Here is a 22,121-nt window from a genome sequence, read left to right as displayed (position 1 = left end):
TACGTAGTGCTACTCTGTTTCCTCTCCATTTTAATTAAAAGGCTCCTTTGGAATAGTTTTCGTTTCTGGGAAGCAAACACAATTTAAATTATCTGCAACATATTATAGATAGCATTACTCTTATTAATTTGTTAATTATTTGTATTACAACTTGTTAACAATTATTTGTTAATTTATTTGTTTATTTTTTATTTGTTAACAAATTATTTGTTATTTGTTAACAAATGTACATGATAATTTATTATTTTATAGACTTTAAGACTTAACTACTTGGAACAAAATTTGGATTTCTTTCCTATGAAAGGCAACTTGAAAAATAATATGTGAATATATTAAGAGATTGAAGGAATTCCACAGACAATCAATTTAGCTCAATCTCTTCCCTTTTTCAGATAAGGAAATCAAGGCCCAATGAGATTAGCCATCTTGCTAAATAAAGGTCAGAGAGAGAACATTTAGTAGAACTGGTATTTGAGCCCAGGTATTTTGACTGAAAATTCAACATACCATAAAATATAGTCTTCATTTAATTTCAAGAGATTGCCTCAAATAATTTATTTTTTAAGGTCAATTTTCTTATTCATGGAAAATGTTACATTTGTTAGAATTTATTAAAAATAAGTATCTCATTTTCTAATAATCTAATTTAATTTCCTTCCACTAGACTCATGAGACTGTAATGTCACAATTATATCTGTTGATAGAGTCACAGAGCTGAGACAGTAAGGACCCAAGAGTATTACTGCTAGAATACTAGATGGGATAATACGAATAAGTGAAATTAATATATCATAAAAGAAATTTATCCTAATACTGAGCTTTAGTCTTTGAGAAAGCAATTCACTACTAGGGCGACTGACTGTTTAACATCCTATCTCTTTTCTGCCTGCACATCATTTTTAGGGAAGCAAAGGAAAGGTGAAGAATCAAAATTGGACAGCCACAGGGAGAAGGAACAAGAGGCCTGGTTAATACACAAATGTAAACCCTTCATAATCCTACCTAAGTCAACTGCCCTTTTGGTCATTTTCATCTTCAACACAGGTTTTTATCCCAGACCCAGTAAATCAGAAGTTGTATTTGAGAAGCTTATGCTTAGAGGCTGCAGAAATAATCATAGCCTTATTTTATTTGTGGAAGGAAAGGGACAGGGTCTTACTTAGACCTCCATTTCACTCCTTAAACCTGAAAAGAAAGAAAGCACAAAAATATAGAGCAGGCCTCTTTGATAAAGGGCCAAAGTGTGTAACAGCCTTATCAATTATTATTTCTGCTTTTCAAATGACCACACATCATTCTTGAATTAACTCAAGTTCTACTTCCCACTCTGTGCTATAAATAATTATCTCAACTCTCATGCAACATTTGTTGTTTGTCCCAAAGTTGCTATATTTGTTAGAGGCTGAGCAAATTCAGACACCTCCTATGTCTTCCTCTTGAAAATCAAATTTTCTCATGCATGAACTGAACAATGAAATATCTAACTCATTCTGTTCCAATCTGCCTGTTGATTACATTTGGAAATTGAAATCTTGCACAAGTTCATGGTGCACATATTCATCCAAGACAATTTGATTTCCTCAGAAATGGTATTAAAGGAATCAATATGTTCCTTCTCCCATTCTATTGCAATGGGTCCAGGTGTGTTTATGAACTACATTTTTTCTGTGAGGCAAGCACTCTCTGCTAAGCTGGGTGTCAAGTTATTAGTAACCTGCCTACCTAGCGGTCAGAAGTGTATTGTAATGTGGACTTTAACCCTCTAAAGGACAGTAAATGGGAGTTTTTTTTTTTTTTTTTTTTTTTAGACCTCAGCTTATATAGGTCATGGAGTTATGGATTTAAAGCCAAAGGTTTAGAGGTCATTAAGTCCAACCTCCTCATAGAAAACAGACAGAGAGACATTAAGTAACTTGTTCAGAAATCAAAGAGTTAGTGTCCAAGATGATATTTGAATCCTGATTCTAACTTTTTCTACTACCAAGAGTTCTTAACCTGAGGCCTGTGAACTTAAAAAAAAAATTTTGATAACTGAATTTCAATAAAATTGGTGTCCTTTGTAAGCCTATATATTTTATTTATACATTTAAAATATTCTCAGAAGAAATTTTTCATTCATCATTTTTATTTATTGTGAAAGGGACCCATGACATAAAAAAGGTAAGAACCTGTCTATTATATGTCATATAGTACAGTATCCTATACCCTGCACTATATACTTCTTTGGGAAGAGATCATTGTTTTATAATAAAAAAAGAAAAATCTCAGTATTGGTTTCCAAAGTGTGTGAGTGTGTGTGTGTGTGTGTGTGTGTGTATGTTTTAGCTAACTTGCCCTCTTAAATAAACAGTTTACAGAATATATATCAGGCGAAACAGGTTTAGAATAAATATTAGGTACTTCTACTTCAGAGCAGATTAAGGAAAATAGTTTGGGAGAGAAGACATTGAGAGAAGGCAGTTGTCCAAGGCAGAGGTGTCAAACTCACAGCCTGCAGCTGGCAAAATTCTTCAATAAAGCCTGAATCAGATTAAAATGTAATTGGAACATGCTTGACAAAATAAATAAAAATATAATACAACATAATGTTAATTTGTGGTTTTCCAAGTTAATATTCAGCTGTAGGAATCTAATTTCCAATTGAGTTTGACACCAATGGTCCAGGGCATAGTTTCAATGGTTGGCCCTATTATTTCAAGTCTAAGTCATAGGGACTTCTGAGTCTTCATTCTTGCCCTTGAGCAGGAGCTATACTTCACAAAGAACAGGAAGAAGTCCCACACATATAATTTCTTGGCGGTCAAAACAACAAGGCCTTGACCTTCCTTTCCTATAGAAGCTTCCAATGGTTTTCCATGCTAGTCATGCAAACTGAGACAGCCTCAAGATTAGACAAAAAAAGCAACGTGTGAGCTACAGTATTCATTTGGAATACAAAGAGCTGGGTTTTCCATCTGGCTTTGCTTCCATCTTGCCATACAACTCCAAGAAAATCATCTGTCCTCTCAATTTCTTTGGGGAAAATAGTTTCCCTATCATTAGTAGTCCTTTGTGGGGAAAAAAAAAAAATTATATCTCCTGTCAATATAAACATTCTATGGTCCCTAGAAGCAAAGAGTTACAGTCATATGTTTTTTTTTTTCTTTCTTCCTTTCTTTTATTTTTCCCCCTTTTGCTGGGGCATTTGGGGTTAAGTGACTTGCTCAGGGTCACACAGCTAGGAAGTGTTAAGTATCTGAGGTCATATATGAACTCAGATCTTCCCTATTCCAGGACCGATGCTCTATCCACTGTGCCACCTAGCTGCCCCCAATCATATATTTTCAGAGCTGGAAGAAAGTGCAGAATCATTGTCTAACCACTGAATTATACAGATGAGTGAACTAAGATCCAGACAAATTCTCCAGGATAATACAGAAAATTAGTGGCAATTAGAACCTACACCTCCTGACCTCAGTCAACTAATCAATCACTAGAAAATGCTTACTATATGCCAGACACTGTGCTAGACTTTGGAGAAACAAAAATAAAAAGGAAAATGTCCCTTACTTCAAGTAGATTATATTCTATCAAGAAGACAATATGCACATGCATTATTTTATGGAAAATAGATACTAAGTAAATACAACACAATCTTAGGGGAGAAGCACTAGGAGTTGGAGAAGAGGGGATCCAGTTTAGTGCCCTTTCCATGGTATCAATCTGAATACAGAAGATCTAATTCTCCTCTTCATTCTATGTGACTAAGTGCCATTAGTTTTTTATTTTATGGAATGAGGAAAGCCCTATTAACCCTCTATTCACATAGAAGTCAGGATGAGTATCAACATGTTTGTGAAATGTCATAAGCTACCAGAGAGAAAGACAAGATTTGGATGAATACAATTAAGCTAGAAGGTAAATTGCCATGATTATTTCCAAGATTATAATCCTGGTTACCTCACCTCAGCACACGTCTGAAATACTTCAGCATGATAATCCTGGCCTTGCTGTTCAGTTAATTCCTTTAAATCATGGCCAGAGGAAAACACAGGCCCTTCAGCTGGAAAAAAAAAAAAAAAAGTCCAAAGGAGAGAGAAAAAAAGAGAAATATAAAAACCAGTCCTAGGAAATTCAGTCCATTTCTACCCTTTGATATTAACCTAAAGATTTCATCAAGTCTTGGGACTTGATTCATTCTGACATCTGCTGACTTGAACAGTTATATATAATGTTATACTATGATAACTGAAGGACGCAGTTACATGGTTAAGTGGCTAGAACACTGGGCCTGGAATCAGGAAGATCTGAGTTCATATGTGACCTTAAAAATGTGACTAGCTATATGACTCCAGGCAAGTCATTTAACCTCTATTCTCCTTAATCCATGGCAAAAGAAAAAGGTAAACTACACCAGTATTTTTACCAAGAAAACTCCATAGATAATATGGTCCATGGGGTCACACAAAAAAAAGACACAACTGAACAAAAATAAAATGATATCTAAAAGGTTATATAGCATCTTACACAAAATTAGAATGGAAAACTGATAAAAGTATATAATTCTTTTAATCAAACCCCATTCATTTAATAAAGAGTCTGAAACATGACAAAGATTCATGACCAAGTTTTAAAAAAGGAAAACTAAAATTCATTTTCCAGACATTTTCTAGGAAGCTTCCAATGAAGAACCTTTTCTAGACCTCTTTTACAACTAAACTCTCATGCACAGATGGATTTATAAAGAGAAATTCCAATAAAAACTGCTGTGTCTTTAACAGGACTGCTGTTTGGGTACTCTATTATATGATGACAAATGGTCATCAGCAAAGGTGACCAGTGACGGAGAGTAGAATGAACATAAAATTAAGAGTCAGAAGATCTACAAAGTTTACTTATTAGCTATATGAGCTACATGGGTCTGATTTTTCATCTGTAAAATGGAGATTAGAAAAAAAACCTGCTTTACTAACCTCACAGGATTGTCATGACAATAGAATGAAATAAGTACTTTATACTTACAAAAGCATTATATAAATGTATTATTATAAATTGTTATTAATAAAGTTAGAAGCATAGAATGTTAAAGCTGAAAGACACATTAATGGTCATCTAAGCCAATTCTCTCATTTTTCAGTTGAGGTATATGGCCTATGAATCATGCTCATTTGACTGGTGACCATAACTCACATAGTGCTTTAACATTTGAATGGAGGGTCTTTGGATGAATTGCTCAAAGTAACAAAGTTAGAATGAGAGACCTAGTTCTAATGGCAAATTCTCTTTTCACCACTAATAACACCATGACACACAGCTTCCCTAGTTATTTAACATTTTAAAAATAAAGATTGGTGGCTAACCCTATGATGTAAAACAAAACTTGGGGTATACAAAGTCATTTTAAAAACATCTCAGCACTTGTGCCAGTCCCAATCATATTACTATTTTGCACATCTAGAAATTAGCATTTAAAAATTCTCCATTTACATATGAGGGAATTGCCAGGTTAACCTTCAAAATGAGATAAGTATTTCCTGAAACCATTAGAACATTGGGATAGATAAATATACTCTCAAGACCAAACTCTTATTATTAAGAAAATACCTGAAATGATAATGACTCTTAGATCTTTGCTTTCAGCATCATGGAGAATGTCATTTTGGAGAGATTTCAGCATACGCAATGACAGAGCATTTCTTTTCTTTGGATTATTCAAGATAATGGTCCTGTGAAGAACATTTTATAATTACTAGGTCATGTATCCTTCAAAACAAGTTAGAACCCCTCCAATTTCTTTTCTAATTTTGGAACTATTTAAAAAAAAACAAAAGGGAAAAAACTGATCTGGTATAGCTTAGTTTTTGCAATTTAGAATAGCTGTCAACTTGCTGGAGCCACAACTCCCGTCAAAACAAGGAAAAGAATACTTGAAAGGTGGGGTTGGGTTTATTCCGCCTCTCTTGATTTGTTTCTTTTTTCTCTGGGCTTCCTGTCAAAAACATTGCTGTCACCTCCATGGAAAAGACAAGGCACAATAGTTTCAAAATCATTGTCCTCGGCTGAAAAGCTCCAAGTTTTGTATGACAGTGGCAGGAGCCAGAAAGAATCTGACAAAACTGCAGCTACTTCACCTGATTCCTTGCAGCTGTTTTTCAGAATTAGGTTAGGCAAAGAGTCAAATATGACCGCAACTCCTTCTCTCCCTCCCCTGAGCTCCTATCACCCATTCTGGGGAAGAACAGAAACTGGCACATTTGTCAGGATGCCTCCGTGACAGCATTTCTCATCTCCCTTTTCTTGATGTCATATAATTTGGCAGAATTCTGCTAATGTGTGAAGAGAGAACAAAAGGACAAAATTTATAGTGGGAAAGGCCCTCTTGATAAAAAACATCTAACATGCCTTTACATAAGCAAAGTTGCCTGATCACTGTTCCACAATACCCCATGCACTGACTCTAATCACCTTGATCATCATCCTGTTGGCTATATGCAGAAATAGATTATTATTACGGTTGTAAAAAAAACCAGTACAGAAATCAGCAACGAGTCAAATGTAATTTCACATTTGACATCAGCCTCCTGCCACTCTCCACCTAGATTTTTTTATTATTACTTTTTCCTTTCATATTCCTCACTGCAATGTAGGGCAATTTGGTCCCTCCATAAATAACATCCATTGCTACAGTCCCCATTGGTGACTGAATTAGTCCCAGTGCAATCAGAATAATAATGATTCTTGGGTAGTTCCAGGATGTCATTTCAATTTTGTGGTTCTCTTCAAATGGGTGTGATGTTCATCCTCTTGTTTCCCTATAAACATTATTTAATTATATGTATAAAAGTTGCTGCAGCTATTAAACTAGTTCAGCTCAAATTTCCATTTGGGAGTGCCAAGGGAACTGCCATAGGATCACAAGCTTAGAATAGTTAGGATCTCATAAGTCATCTAGTAAAATTCCCTTATTTTAAAGCTGAGGAAAGCAAGGTCCAGAAAGCTTTTTTTTTTTTTTTGGGGGGGGGGGGTTCAAGTAAATGGAAGATATTGGATTTAACTTACAAATCCAGTATTTTCTCCCAATGTGTTATGATGCTGCTTGCTGCTTATAAACATTTCTACTGGAGGAAAAGTATTCTTGTCTCAGGAAACTTCAAAAATGTTATCACTCTGTTAATGTCATAAACTTAAAGCAAATTTCAGGGCAAAAAGTCAAAATTTTGGAAAGAATTTAAGGTCTCCAAAACTCTTGCAATAGGTATTCCTCCCTATTTCCCCATTCCCACTCAAGAGATTACTAACACTCCAAGAACCTAACTGGGTAGTAACTATGAGTTTATGTCTTATTAGCACTTTGGTGAATTTTAACTCTCAGCCTGTTCTGGCCTAGAATGTGAGACTTTTTTTTTTTTTAAAGAGTAAGGCATGCAAATTCATTGTATAGTATTTAGCAGATAATCAATATAGAAGTAATTTCCATGGTTCTGTTCCAATTAAGTCTCTAAGGTTATTTATTACCAGGAACTAGAAAAGGGAAAAGGTTTATCTATCTTAGTAACTTCTGAAGAAAACCTGTTCAATACAGAAGAAAACTTTGCTTTCTGTTAGTCAATTGCCACCTCCACCTGAATTCTGAAAGCCATGGCAGAAAAAAAAAATTATTTTAGATAACCAAATATAGTATAGAAAGCTTGATTGCTCTTGGTTAATTATAATTCTCAGTTTTCTTAGATTTATGTTGAAATTAAAAGTCTTGTAGAGTTGAAGTAGGGTAGATATTTCTACCCTACAAAAGAAAAAGAAATTGACAAACAGTGGTTTACTATTTTGTCTAAAAATCACACAGAGTTTAGAAGTCAATACTGACAATGTTGTAGATACTAAAGGAATACTTAGGGGGTCTCTGTGAATAGAGTGCTGGACTTGGAGTTGAGGTCCATTTTCTTGAGTTCAAATCTGACCTCACACATTGATTAGTGTCAACCCTGGCTAACTCACTTAACCCTGCTTGCCTCAGGTTTTTCTATAAAATAAGAAACCTCTCTGTCAAGAAAACCTCAGATGGGGTCACAAAGAGTCATACCGCTGAAAAAAAATGACCAAACAAGGAATGTTTGTTGACTTGGGAATTAACAAATAAGTATTTTTGACAACTTAGGTTTTTTAAATTTTATTTTAAATTATTTCAAAAATGGAGATTTTATTTTATTTTAATGGTTTATAGCATCATAGAGCTTAGAGCTGGACTAGACTTCAGAAATCAACTAGTACAATCTTCCTCACCAACATGCCTTTAAATTTCAAAAAAAAAATCTTAAAGTCAGAAAGTTCAAGCGTTGTATTGGCTGGAAGCTTAACAGATATAATGACTGCCTCTTCTTTAGTCCCTGAACAACTCTTCATTCTTTCAAAAATATTCAGTGAAGAAAGTGTTTATTCCTTGTACTTTTTTTAATTTTTACCATATTGCTTATTTTATTGATTACTGGCTGTGTGGTCAATAGTTTCCAAAAATTAAGAGAAAATAAGCAAAACATAATATAAAAAAAAAGCTGCTAATAATATTTTTAAAAGGTGACACATTTCAGATTTTTTGTCTTTCAAAATAAATGGGATCTGATGTACCCACTATATTAACCATCATCATCGCTATTATTTTTGTTTTTTTAGTTGTGTCCAACTTTTTCTGAATCCATTTGGGATTTTCTTGGCAAAGATACTGGAAGGGTTTGCCATTTCCTTTTCCACCTCACTTTACAGATGAGGAAACTGAGCAAACAGATTAAGTGTCTTATATAGGATCACAAAGCTAGTAAATGAGGCCAGATTTTAACTCAGGAAGCTGAGTATCCCCTGTCTCTAGGCCCAGCACTCTATGTTCTATTACACCCATCTGCCCATTATTATTAGAGATAACATAAATTTTCATAATCAATCAATAAGCATTTACAATGTGCTGTGTGCCAGATCCTGTGCTTTAAGCTTTTGCAAAATGCTTTCCTTATATTATTCCCCTTTAATTCTCATGAAAACCTAAGAAGGTCGTGATATATTAGTGCCCTTTTACAGATGTAAACACTGAGGACAAAGGGTTAAATGAATTGTCTTTGTTCATATAACTAACAGGGGCAGGATTTGTATATAGATCTCTCTTGGATCCAAAACCAGAGTCAGTCAATCAGTCATTATCATTTATTAAGCACATACTTATGTGCTAAGTATTAGGGGAACAAAGAAAGGCAAAAACACAATCCTTGGTCTAATGGAACTCATATTATAATTAGAGAAGACAACTTAAAAACAATTATATATCTACATAGAGTACCTATGTACTTATATACCTACAAAATGTATACAGTATAATTGGGAGGTAATCTCAGAAGAAAAGCACTGAGAATAGAGAGTGTAAGGGGTGGGGAAAACCGGGAAAGTTCTCCTTTTATACTTCCTATTGCTTTCTTATAAATGAAAATGACTATGGTCTTTCTTCATTTTTCTATTATGCAATTTTTCCTTCTTCAAAAAATGTAGTCAAAAGTGCTTGACAACCTTAAAGCCACAGTCAATAAATTGTAGTCCAGTATACTAGTAGAAAACAGTGAAATCCATGAAAATGCTTACATGGATTCCCAAAATGTCTAGTCTGCTGATACATAGTTGCCAAAAATGAGTACATATGTAGGGTTACTGGAATACAGGGCATGAGACTGGCCGCTAGGAACAGACACAATCTAGTGATATGATGGGGACACAATTTCTAAAAAGGAAACTAGATTTACAAAAAAGAAAAAAAAAAGATGATGTGCAAGTTGTATAACAGAAGGGAAAAATGTTCCAGTTCATTTGTGGTATACCTAGGTTAGAGCCTTTAACCCAATCATTTTGTCACCACCCAGATGCCATACCAGGAATTAAGCTTATGATCTTTTGTAAGTACAGCAGGGATCCAAGCTAATGAATACACAGAGGGAGTAGAGATATTCTGCATGGAGGAGTTAATCTGCATTCCCTTTTACATTAGTTTATTAGCTCCTTGGTTTTTGTGCTTTTTTAAGAGAACCATATGCAACTATTTCTATTGAAATAAATGTATTGGATTAGTGAACTATACTTTGGTGTCCCCAATACTGGAATGTAGGGGGACTATAACTAGTTGGGCAAAGGGTGTATTTGGAAGAGAGGATTTCCTTCAAGAGTAAAATCCCACCTTCAAGAAGCTTTTTCCGATCTCATGAATGCCTTTTCCCTGAGATAATCTCCCATTTATTCTATAATTATCTTCTTTGTACATAGTTGTTTGCATGTTGTCTTCCCTATTACATTGTGAGCTCCTTGAGAATTGTTTTCAGTTGTGTCTAATTCTTCATGACCTCATTTGGAGGTTTTCTTGGCAAAAATACTGGAGTGCTTTGCCATTTTACAGATGAGGAAACTGAGGCAAACAGGGTTAAGTAACTTGCCCAGGGTCACACAGTTAGTGACTGTCAGAGGGCACATTTGAGCTCACAGTTGAATGACTCCAAGCCTGGAGTTCTATCCAGCACAGCACTCAGCTCCTCAGGAGCAGGGACTGGTCTCTCTGCAAACTCCCTTCCCCTCCCCTCTATCCTCAGTGCTTAACATAATGCTTGACATTTGGTAAATGCTTAATAAATGCTTGCTGGGTAACTGTGTGTGCAGCTGTGTACTTGTAAGCTCCTTAAAGGAAGAGTTTTTTAAAAGGATACAGGAATTGGATGGGAAAGGGGGATGGGGGGGGGGGGAAGAATGTGCTACTCTGTATATATTTTATCCTGTTAATTACCACACAGGCAATGAATCCTTGGTACAGGGCACACACCCCATAGTACAGAGCAAGCCCCAGGGTTGATCTGTTGATACTAATGAACATACTGTACTAAGCCGTGCAAGGTAACATTGTTTTGAAGGACTTCCTGAAAAGTCCCAGGCCTTCCTCTTCCACTTCCATGGTTGCTCAACTTGGCCAGGAAGTACCTGCGACTGAGGTCTGGGTTTTGTTTGTTTTGTTTTGTATGTGTTTTCTTTTTCTTTTTTAAAAAATCTGAGCATAGATAGGAGAGGTCTTTGGTACTGACTGAACACCCTCCCTTCAGGGCCTACCCAAGCCGCAGGGGGCAGTGAATGGCCTAAAACGGTCTTTCCCACAGCTCTCCCCGATTGTAAGTACTTTCCAAAGCGGTTACAAACATCAGCCTGGCAGACGCCTTAAATAGGCAGCCCCCTGGATATACGGGTGGGGGCAAATCATGATCACAATAGCTAACATGTATATATTTTCTTTCCCGAGATTTACAAATCTCTTTATACGTCTGCTCCAGCTCCATTCCTGAAATGGAGGAAAGCTGGACTGAAACCGGAGCAACCCATTCTGAAAAAGCTCGCTTCTTTTCATGCCCGCCCCTCCCCCGCCTTCCTTATTCCACGCCTGCTCCTGGGCCCCCTCAGACTTCTATAGTGGGGGGCAAAGCTCTCCCGGAGGCCCCCGCCCAAACAGGACAGAAACTCCCGGCGCCCAGAGGCGGCTGCTCCCCGCGTCCGCCTTTGCCCCAGAAAACGCCGGAGAGCTAGGAGTGTTTGGGGGAGGCTCTGCGCCGGCCCCGCGGAGCCTGACCTGATGCCATCCTGCTGCCGGCGGATGGTGAGCTGCTGTTCGGGCTGAGGCTGCCCGGGCCCGGCGGCTCCCCGACCGCGGACGCCGGAGGCGAGCAGGGCCCGCTGGCAGCGCAGGAGGCGGCTGGGCCCTCGGGCCCAGGGGGCCAGCAGGCTCATAGCGGCGGGAGAGGGACGTCGCCGAGCCGGGCTCGCTGCTGACGCGGAGGCGCCCAGACTTGCTCTGCAGCTCTGCCAGGCGGCAGGGACAGTTCCCTTACCCTGGCAGAGGACAGACCTCGGCGAGCAAGGCCAGGGGAGGCCTGAAAGGCCGGAGCTCTCTCCGCCCAAGGCTTAGATGGGGCGGGGAGGGGGCGGTGCGCAGTTAAAAGCATTCCCTTCGACCCTCCAGCTTAGCAAAAGAAAGCATAGCTGCCTGTGTTTCTCGATCCTTCCCTTAGACAAAGGAGAGCGAGAGGGGGAAAAGGAACCAGATCTTAAGTCTGGGTAGTTTCTGCCTGATTTGTGGTCGCGGTTTGGTTTGCCTTCGATTGTTTGGGGTGGGGAGACGGGGTGCATATTGGCTGCATCTCTCTCCCACCCCGCCCCCTCTTCTTCCAGCATAAGCTAGGGATTGCTTTAGGATTGCAGTTCCAGCAAGTCAAGCACTTATCTTCCTAACACAGAGAGAGGGAGGGAGGAAGGAAGAGAGAGAGAGAGAGAGAGAGAGAGAGAGAGAGAGAGAGAGTGTCATCAAGTCATCATCAGTGGGTAAGTGGGGGCGAGGTATGGGCACCCACCTGGCCCTACAAATTGTTCTCTTCTCGCCCACTGCAAAATCTACTGTGCGTAGCCTCAAGGTCGTCTGCACGTGAAAATGTAACACAAACAGAGCAACATTTTATTTTTCTCACATTCACTCAGTCTAAAAGCAGAGCAACATTTTATTTTTCTCACATTCGCTCAGTTTAAAAGCCTCGTAGGTGCCCACAGATCTATCCCAGAGAAGTTTGTTTTGTTACGGGCATACTGCAGCAGCCTGGTACAGATTTATCTTTGTTGATTTATTCCGAACGCTCTTGGGCCCAAGGTCACTGTCCGATATAGAACGCAGTGTACGTATGTCTTTATTCTTAAAGAGCTTAAATTCTAAAGAGGATTTATCATTCCCAAGACGGTTTTAATATTGTTGAATGAACGAACGAAAAAATGCCTGGATGGGCGGATCAATGAATGAAATTTAAACTTTTACCACAATGAAATTCGAAAAATGTTCTTGATATTTTAATTTCTGAAAATGATGCCTTCTTCTTTAGCTGAAAGACGAATCCTTGTAAGGAAGAATTTTACAAGGGGAAGCTGGGAAGTAGCTCAGCAAAACTAATCAGCCCATCATTCTGATCTGACAGTATATTCAGTTTTTTACAGCCATAGTCCTCTTCCCCTAAGAAGGGAAGGAAGGTACATTTCCACATTTATTTTACGGTCAAGCTTGTCTTTAAGATTATATAGTAAAGGCTTGGAGTCAGGAAAACAAGTTCAGACACTTGCTAGCTGTGTGACCCTGAGCAAGTCACATAACAGTCTCATCAATAGAATCCTATAATTTTTAAGGGATTTTTGAGGCCACTGGCATTTTTGAACAGTTCATTGAAATGCCTGTAGTCTCCTTGGTATTAGAAAGATGGGCAGTACACTAGGAAAACATTGAAAATATTAATTGAAGTTCATTAAAATGTGAGGTGCTGAAAGCATTAGTGATTGATTAATTTTGGTATCCTATATCCAGTGTTGAGCAGAGTATCTAGCACATAAATGATTATTGTATATTTAGTGATTTGAGAAATTTTTAATGGGTGATAACCAGGGAAAGAAAATATCTAAGAAAGGACAAAATCTGAGTGTAGCTTAATATTTACCATACTTTATTTGTTCTTTCTCATTTGAGAAATGTTTCTTGGGGCAGCTAACTAGCAAAGTGGATAGAGTACTGGTTCTGGAGTCAGGAGAATCTGAGTTCAAGTCTGGACTTAGATACATGACCCTTACTAAATATGAGACCCCAGAGAAAGTCACTGAACTCCAATTACTTTGTCTCACTTCCTCCTTTCCCTTCCAAAAAATTCTTATCTTTTTTTTTTTCCTGGTTATATCTTTGTGTGGCTCAGAATGGTAAGTGGTTACCATTTAATAAAAATCTGGAGAGATCTCTAGGAGCAAAGCAAAAGTTTATTGTACTTAAGAGACTGTGGGGAGGGGGGCCTCCAGTTGAGCAAGCAATAGAAAGGAGAAGGCACCTTTTGGGACAGGTTTTACACTTTAAATAATCCTTCCCACACTGACCATCATCTTCATTAGCTGAGGGTCTTAGACATTCTAAATTCGGGAACTACCCAAGAAATTGAACTTGGCCAATAAGTACATAGTTGCCCATATCTGATTGAAATAGGGAGAAAATGATGTCATGGTGAAGAAGGGACCCTGAAACTCTAAAAATCCTTGAAGGAGAAAATCTCCTTCAACTCTGCCTCAGTGAGGGACCCGGCCAAGGGAAAGCAAAGAAGACAGTTTTATTCTGTTATATAGCAAAAGGAATTCCAATCCTATTGAATTGAAGAAACTCATAGAGTTCTATTCAAATTCGAGCTCAAGCTGAAACCCATCAAGTAGATGAGCCAACTTGGGACTCCACCTACAAGCCCCCTTTAGCTTGTAACCAAAGCTCCTATTATAAAAAAGCCAAACTAAAATCCTCTCTTTTCAGAAGTTCCAAACATGCCATGCTATGCCAAGGAACCTCTGCCCACTGGATAATATTGTTTTCCAGTACTACCGTCTCTTTATCCTCATCTTATTTCCCTAACTAGACTTTATGCCTCTCTGTCAGGATTTCTAACCTTACTTCCTAATTCCTATAATAAATCTCTTTTATCAATCTAGGTTTTTGGGTCTGTAAATTCCTATACAAAGAATCTCTGTGCCGCTGGAAGGGAGTTCCCTAAAACTCCCTACTCTTGCGCTGAATCCCAAGAGGGTGTAGGGGAACCAAATCTGAACCCCAAACCTGCCACTAGACCTTATCATTTAACTCCCTGTCTACTAGAAACCTTAGTCTCATTTTGGTTCCCTAAATCTAGACTTTATCATTTGGTTCCCTACTAAAGGGAACCCCCAAACCTAAACCTCATCAATGGGAGAATAGCAGGAAGGGGACTTAGATATGCCCTTGAGTCAGTGCTCAAGAACCTTCAGGCTTACTCCAACTCTGAAGTGGATGAAGCCTTACTCAATTTTCACAACTGTCTTGAGAGATCTCACTTCATTTCATTCATCTTTATAATTATTAATAATCATTTATTATACAAAGTACAACAGAATATAATGAATGATTCAGGTATGACCAAATAATTATACAGATAATGTTTTAGAGACAATCAAGGACATTTTTAAGCACAGCCAGGTAAAGCGATGTGGCTACAGTGATGCAGCTGAAAGTACTTCAGCACCATAGGATAATAGAGCTGGAGCTCATTGAATCCAACTCCCTCATTTTACAAATGAGGAAACTGAACCTGGAAAGAGATTGTTACTTGCCCTGTGTCATAGGCATAAGAAGTGGCAAAGTCAGAATTTGAGTCGGATCTTGTGACTTGAGTTCAATGCTCTTTCCATTGGGCAATCAGATGTCTCTCAGTTCAAAACAACAAGCATATTAATCTATTTAACAAATATTTATTAAACATTCATCATTAACAACCGTCCATCTTCAAATTATACTGCGACAGCAAGATAATTGCATAAATATGTTTGCCTATATTGGATTTAACATATATTTTTTACCATGTTTAATATATATCTGATTATATATCATGGGGGAAAGGGGAAGAGAAGGAGGGGGAAATGGGAACACAAGGTTTTTCAACGGTCAATGTTGAAAAATTATCCTTGCATATGTTTTGAAAATAAAACAATAAAAAATTATTCTGCTAACAAAGATGCACTAGGGCCTTCCTACACTGACGAAACTGTTTGCTACTGATACAGAGACACTAAGGTTCATCAACGCCTGTCCCTATCATCTTGGGACTCGAGGTTGTGATATCTATGTTCCATTTTAGACTTTTATTTGAACTTGAATTTCGTTTTTTAATGGCATTATGGTAATGTCTTCTTGTTGTTTAGTTGTGTCTCACTCTTTGTGATTATGGATTGCATCTTGCCAATACTGCCTATGGAGTTTTCTTGACAAAGATGCTGGACTGGCCTGCCTTTTCTTTCTCCAGGATATCAGGGCAAATGGAGGGTCATGCAACTAGTAGTCTCTGAGGCCAAATTTCTGACTCCGCCCAGTGCCCTAATTACCACACCATCTAGCTGCCTCTGTGGCAGCATTAGTAAGTATTAATTAAGCATTAGCTTACCATCATTATATGTCTGGGGAGCATTTGCTGCTAAATGTTGGATAATAAAGAGACACATCACCTTTCCAGCCTCTGAAACTGGCTCTTTACTAAAGCTTCTTGCCCCATTTCTTTTGGGTTTTGTTTTACCCCGCAGAAAGTGACTTGGATTAAAAAAAAGATACTTGGGATAGTGAGTATTCCATTATTCACACAAACGTCAATATAGCTTGTTATGATGCTAGTCTAGCCCAAAGCAATGTGGGGCCTTTTCATTTCAGGTACTTTTGGAAGTCTCCTCTACCTCTCATTAATTCTTGTTGAGGCTTCTTGTCATTCTTCTCACTCATCCATTGTCCTATTAATTTATTTTTTTTTCCCTGCACAAACCTTCTCTTTGACACAATTTGATTTCCGGGTTGCTGTCAGGCTTCCACTTGGCTTTGATTTATCTTCTCCTTCTTTTCACCACCTGCCTGCCTTTGCTACCTTTTTGCTTTTCCTTTAAAGACATGCCGATTGTTGGCAAAACGCTGCAAAAATAAATCTGGAATAAAAGACAGTTCTGTGGATCCTGGTGTCTTGGGCTTGATGCAAGAGAAGTCCACAGGGTACAGAAAAAAAGAGTTGGAAGACAGATTTGTAGATTCACACAATATATTGTTTGAACTTTCTTTTATTGATTTCTAGGCCCCTACAAGACAAGCATATAATGAGATGATTAAGAGGTGTTATGTTAGGACTGGAAACAGTTTTAATGCAGAATCTTTTGGCTCTTGGCTTTCTGATTTTCCAAGTTCTGCTTGCAACTCCTACCCTCCCCACAAATAGAAGGAGGGTGTCAACTGCACTAAACTCCAATGGGCTGATATTTATTCTATGATAGAGTAGAAAGGGACATGGTAGAAAGATGCATAGATTTAGTCAAGAGACCTAGGTCACATTCTGACTTTCCTATCTTACTATAACTGTGACCAGTGAGAAGTCACTTAATGAGTCACTTAATGACTTGTTTTCATCATTTTTAACATGGGAATAATAATGTCTTATTTCAGGGTTGCTGAAATAAAAGTGTTTCTTTAACAGGTATTAACTACATACAGGAAAAGCCTATTAAGTACTGTCAAGGCATCTCTTTTTTTATTATTTTCATTTAACAAAACTGAAAAAAGCATTAAAACACGAGTTTTCTTATTTGAATTCACTAGTCACTATCCTAATGTCTATGGAGTATTTAACTTTTTGGTAGTCTTTGGCATTTATTGGGTAAGAAGCACTTTAGTAACATAATGAATTTGGGAGCAAGGGTCATCATGTCTTATTTTTCATTCTTCCTCTTCCCCAGTTCCCAGCATAGTTTGGTGCACATGATTGGTGCTTAATAAGTGGTTATTAAATGAATGAATGAAGCACAACATTATTTTAGGGAATCTTGCCTATTTTGTCTACCCTAGCTGTTGCACAAGCAGCAGAGAATTGACCAATACTTTGTTGAATCTAAGTTTCAGAGGCTGCGTTGAGTGCACAGTTACCCGCAAACAAAAAAATCAAGCACCAATACTCCCCCCACTTTAATTTTGGCTTGTAGTCTTTTCCAGTTGAAGAATTTAGCCTTGACTTGAGTCTTTTCAACAATGAAATGATCCAAGCTAGTTCCAATAGACATGTGATGGAGAAAGCGGTCTGCATCCAGAGAGAGGAGTATGGGCACTAAATGTGAATCACAACATAATATTTTCACCTTTTTTTAATTGTTGTTTGCATGTTTGTTTTTTCTCTTTTTCCCCTTTTGATCTGATTTTTTTTGTGCATCATGATAAATGTGGAAATATTTTTAGATTTGCTCATGTTTAACCTATATTAAATTACTTGCCCTCTAGGAGAGGAGGAATGGAGAGAAGGAAGGAGGGAGAAAAATATGGAACAAAAGGTTTTGCAAGGGTAATAAATGTTGAAAGCTATCCTTGCATGTATTTTGAAAAATAAGTATTAAATAATAATTTACCACCAGTGCAGTAGTTGATTTTGATTCCATGTTTATCCTCATTGAAAGCTTTTGACAACATGACTGGAAACATCATTCTAAAAAAACATGGGAGCAAGCACAGAGCCAGCCTTGTTTTACTCCACTGGTGATTGAGAAAGCTCAAGAGCATTGTTCAGAACCCAGGCAAGCATGCCATCATGAAACTGCTGTACTATACTGATGAACTTCTGTGGGCAGCCATAATTTGCCATAAGTCCTCGTGACTAACAGTATCAGAATCGCTAACATTTGAAATATCTTAGGAAGATTTTGAAGGTCACTTGGCAGGATAAGATATCAGACTCTGAGGTTCTTTCTCAAACTAGACTGCCAATCATTATACCCCTACTGCAGAGAGCCCAGTTCCACTGGGCTGACCACTTGTTTGAGTGCCAAATGTATGCTTGCTAAAAAGATTATTTTATGGAGAATTCACAGAGGACAAGTGCTCACAAGATGGCCAGAAAAAGTGATACGAGGACACTCTCAAGGCCTCTCAAGAACTTTAAAATTGACTGCATGACATGGGAGACACTGTCACAGGACTGTCCAGCATGATATGCTCTTATCAGAGAAGGTGCTGTGCTTTATGAGCAAAGTAGAATTGAGTTACTCAGAAGAAATGTGAGATGTGCAGAAACCTTAAATGTTCATAGGGACTATTTGTGTCCAACTTGTGGCAGAGCATTCAGAAATCATACTGGTCTCATCAGCCAGTCAGACGCACTGTAGCTCGACTCTAACAGTGATGTCGTTTTAGCCTTCGAGAAGGAAGTACAACAATCAACCAATTACTCTAATCATTGGCAAAATTGATGCCTGCCTACTAATACTCTCCAAGAAGTATATGCAGATGACAGATGATATAAAGTATGTACCTTTTGGGTGATATACAGCAGATCCTGAACTGATGACTAAGTAGTGTCTTCCAGATTTCTATACATAATCACCATGGAGGCAGCTCACTATGGCTGACAACAGGATAAAGGGAGATTTTCAAATGGAGTCGGACAGTTGGTCTTGAGGTGAAAGTTGGAGGGGAGAAGGTCTATTTGATCCCAAAGACTTAGATTGCAGAAAGTAGTTTTCTTTTCCTGTAATTTTTTTTGGGGGGAGAGGTATAGTGGAGGTGTTGATTGGATATGATAATAATTAATACCATAAAACTGTGGCCATTTGATCCCATATTTCAGGAATGTTTAGACTTCCAGAATGACCTTATATTCAAAAGTAGCTGGGGAAAATAACAGAAGAAAGCATTTTTTGATAATAAAGAAGTAGCTCCTGAATAATCAGCAACAAACTGGATTTGTTTATTATAACATGTCCCAGAGAGCCTGGATCTGTATAAAGAAAAGTTCAAATCATATACTGTGTAAATCTGCAAATCCACCCTCAGCCCCAACACACACAGTCCTTTTTCTATATCCTGAAGATGTCCAGGTTCTATATCAAAGCCAGCAAGGAAACAGAGGAGTGGAAGTCTAGAGATTTTATTTTAATTTAATTTAATTTAATTTAATTTTATTCTTTGCCCAGAACACAAAAGGAGTACTCTGTTGTTCAGTGCCTTAAAAAAGGCCATTTTGTACACAAGTTGTGAAGTGACAGAGACAGGAAAGGGAATAAATGAAGAAAGTTGTGGAGATCAACAACAGTGGTTATAAGGATTAGAAACTGTGATGACAGGTGCCAGGCAGGAGATGCTACAACAGTGGAGATGAGGAGACAGAAGATTGACAGCTCTGGAATCTTAGTAATAGAAATGTAGGAAGCAAGTAAGCATGAATAAGTGCCCACTGTGTGCCAGGTACTGCGCTGAGTACTTTACAAATATCTCATTTGATCTTTACAACAACTCTGGGGCAGTAGAGGCTGTTATTCTTTTTCTAGTTGAGAAAACTGCAACAGATAGAGGTAAAGTGATTTGCCCAGTTTGTGTAGTTAATAAGTGTCTGAATACTGAATTTGAACTCAGGTCTTCTTGACTCCAGAACCACTTAGTTGACAAAGGAGCAAATGCAGAATCATAGGATAAAATGTAAGGGAAGTTAAACATTAGAACATCTCTTCTGTGAGTGGAAGAAGTAAACAGTTATCTGTGTAGTACCTCATTTATCCTGGAAGACATTATTCCATGATGAAAGTCGGCTAATTAATGTGTTTCATTAGCTGGAAGAGGAGGTAGAAAAGGGAAAATTCCCTATATATTGCAACATAATGAAAAATTAAGTCAACATATAGAATGACGATCATATTGTACCTTTATAGTAGTAGTTGTTCAGTCATGTCCAACTCTCTGTGACCTCATTCAGGATTTTCTCCACAAAGATAATGGAGTGGTTTTGCCATATCTTCTCCAGCTCATTTAACAGATGAGGAAACCGATGCAAACAGGTAAATGGCTTGCCCAGGGTCATACAGCTTGTAAGTGTTTGAGGCCAGATTTGAACTCAAGAATCCAGGCCTGGTATTCTGCCCCTTATAGCAGTCACTGGTTCCTAATTTGAAGTAGTATATAAATGTCATCTCTCCCAGATGGATTTATATATGAATTCTACCAAACATTTAAAGAACAATTAATTCCAATATTATACAAATAGGAGAAGAAGAAGTTCTACCAAATTCCTTTTATGAAACAAATATGGTGCTGATACCTAGACCAGATAGGGTCAAAATAGAGAAAGAAAATAATAGACCAATTTCCTTAGTGAATATTGATGCAAAATCTTAAATAAAATATTAGCAAAGAGAATATAGCAAGTTATTTTCAGGGTAATATACCATGATCAAGTAGGATTATACCAGGAATGCAGGGCTGATTCAATATTAGGAAAACTATTAGCATAATTGACTATATCAACAACCAAAATAACAGAAGTCATATTATCTCAATAGATACTGAAAAAGCATTTGACAAAATCCAATACTCAGTCCTAGAAAAACACTAGAGAGTATAAGAATTAATGGAGTTTTCCTTAAAATGATCAGTAGCATCTACTTAAAACCATCAGCAAGTGTCATATGTAATGGGGATAAACTAGAAACATTCCCAGTAACATCAAGGGTGAAACAAGGTTGGCCACTATCATCACTATTCAATATTGTATTAGAAATGTTAGATTTAGCAAAAAGAGAAGAAAAGGAAATTAAAGGACTTAGAGTGGGTAATGAGGAAACCAAATGATCACTGCAGATGATATGATGGTATACTTAGAGAATCCTAGACAATCAACTAAAAAACTACTAGACAAGAATTCACAACTTTAACAAAATTGCAGGATATAAAAATAAATAAATCATCAGCATTTCTATATATCACCAACAAAATCCAGCAGCAAGAGATACAAAAAGAAATTCATGGAAAATAACTGTTAATATAAAGTATTTGGGAGTCTATCTGCCAAGATAAAGTCAGGAACTTTATGAACACAATTACAAAACACTTTCCATACAAACAAAGTCAGATCTAATCAACTGGAAGAATAACAAGTGCTCATGGGTAGACAGAGCTAATATAATAAAAATGACAATTCTACCCAAATTAATTTACTTACTCAGTGTCATACCAATTAAACTCCCAAGAAATTATTTTATAGAACTAGAAAAAAATAATAATTTCATCTAGAAGAACAAAAGGTCAAAAATTTCAAGGGAATTAATGAAAAAAATGCAAATGAAGGTGGCCTAGCTGTAAACAGATCTAAAGCTATATTATAAAGCAGCAGTTATCAAAACCATTTGGTACTGGCTAAGAAATAGGCTAATTGATCAATGGAATAGGTTAGATTCATAAGACACAATAGTCAATCACTATAGTAATCTAATGTTTGATAAACCCAAAGACCCCAGCTTCTGAGATAAGAACTCAGTATTTGACAAAAATTGCTGGGAAAATTGGAAATTAGTATGGCATAAACTAGGCACTGACCCACACCTAACACCCTATACTAAGATAAGGGTTCATGATTTCAAAATGAATTCATGATTTAGACATAAAGAATGATACCATAAACAAATTAGAAGAACACTCCACCTCTCAGATCTGTGGAGAAGGAAGGAATTTGTGACCAAAGAAGAACTAGAGTACATTATGGAATGCAAAGTGG

The 22,121-nt window shown here is 37.4% G+C and overlaps 1 protein-coding gene across 1 annotated transcript in view; it reads right to left on the bottom strand.

The window, feature by feature from the left end:
• Positions 1-11,940, bottom strand: part of ECHDC3 (enoyl-CoA hydratase domain containing 3) — a gene marked incomplete at its 5' end in the record, with an annotated part of 42,615 nt that extends 30,675 nt beyond the window's left edge. Inside the window, 3 exons of the mRNA XM_003771438.4 lie at positions 3,945-4,042; positions 5,584-5,705; positions 11,609-11,940. Coding sequence (XP_003771486.3) covers positions 3,945-4,042; positions 5,584-5,705; positions 11,609-11,940 — 552 coding nt within the window. The remainder of the gene's footprint in view (positions 1-3,944; positions 4,043-5,583; positions 5,706-11,608) is intronic.
• Between the last annotated feature and the right edge of the window lie 10,181 nt (positions 11,941-22,121).

Source organism: Sarcophilus harrisii, chromosome 5, assembly GCF_902635505.1.
Source record: "Sarcophilus harrisii chromosome 5, mSarHar1.11, whole genome shotgun sequence".
In the NCBI taxonomy this organism is placed as follows: Eukaryota; Metazoa; Chordata; class Mammalia; order Dasyuromorphia; family Dasyuridae; genus Sarcophilus; species Sarcophilus harrisii.
Note: the sequence above shows the minus strand (reverse complement) of the source record. Positions and strands in the feature narration are given on the sequence as shown.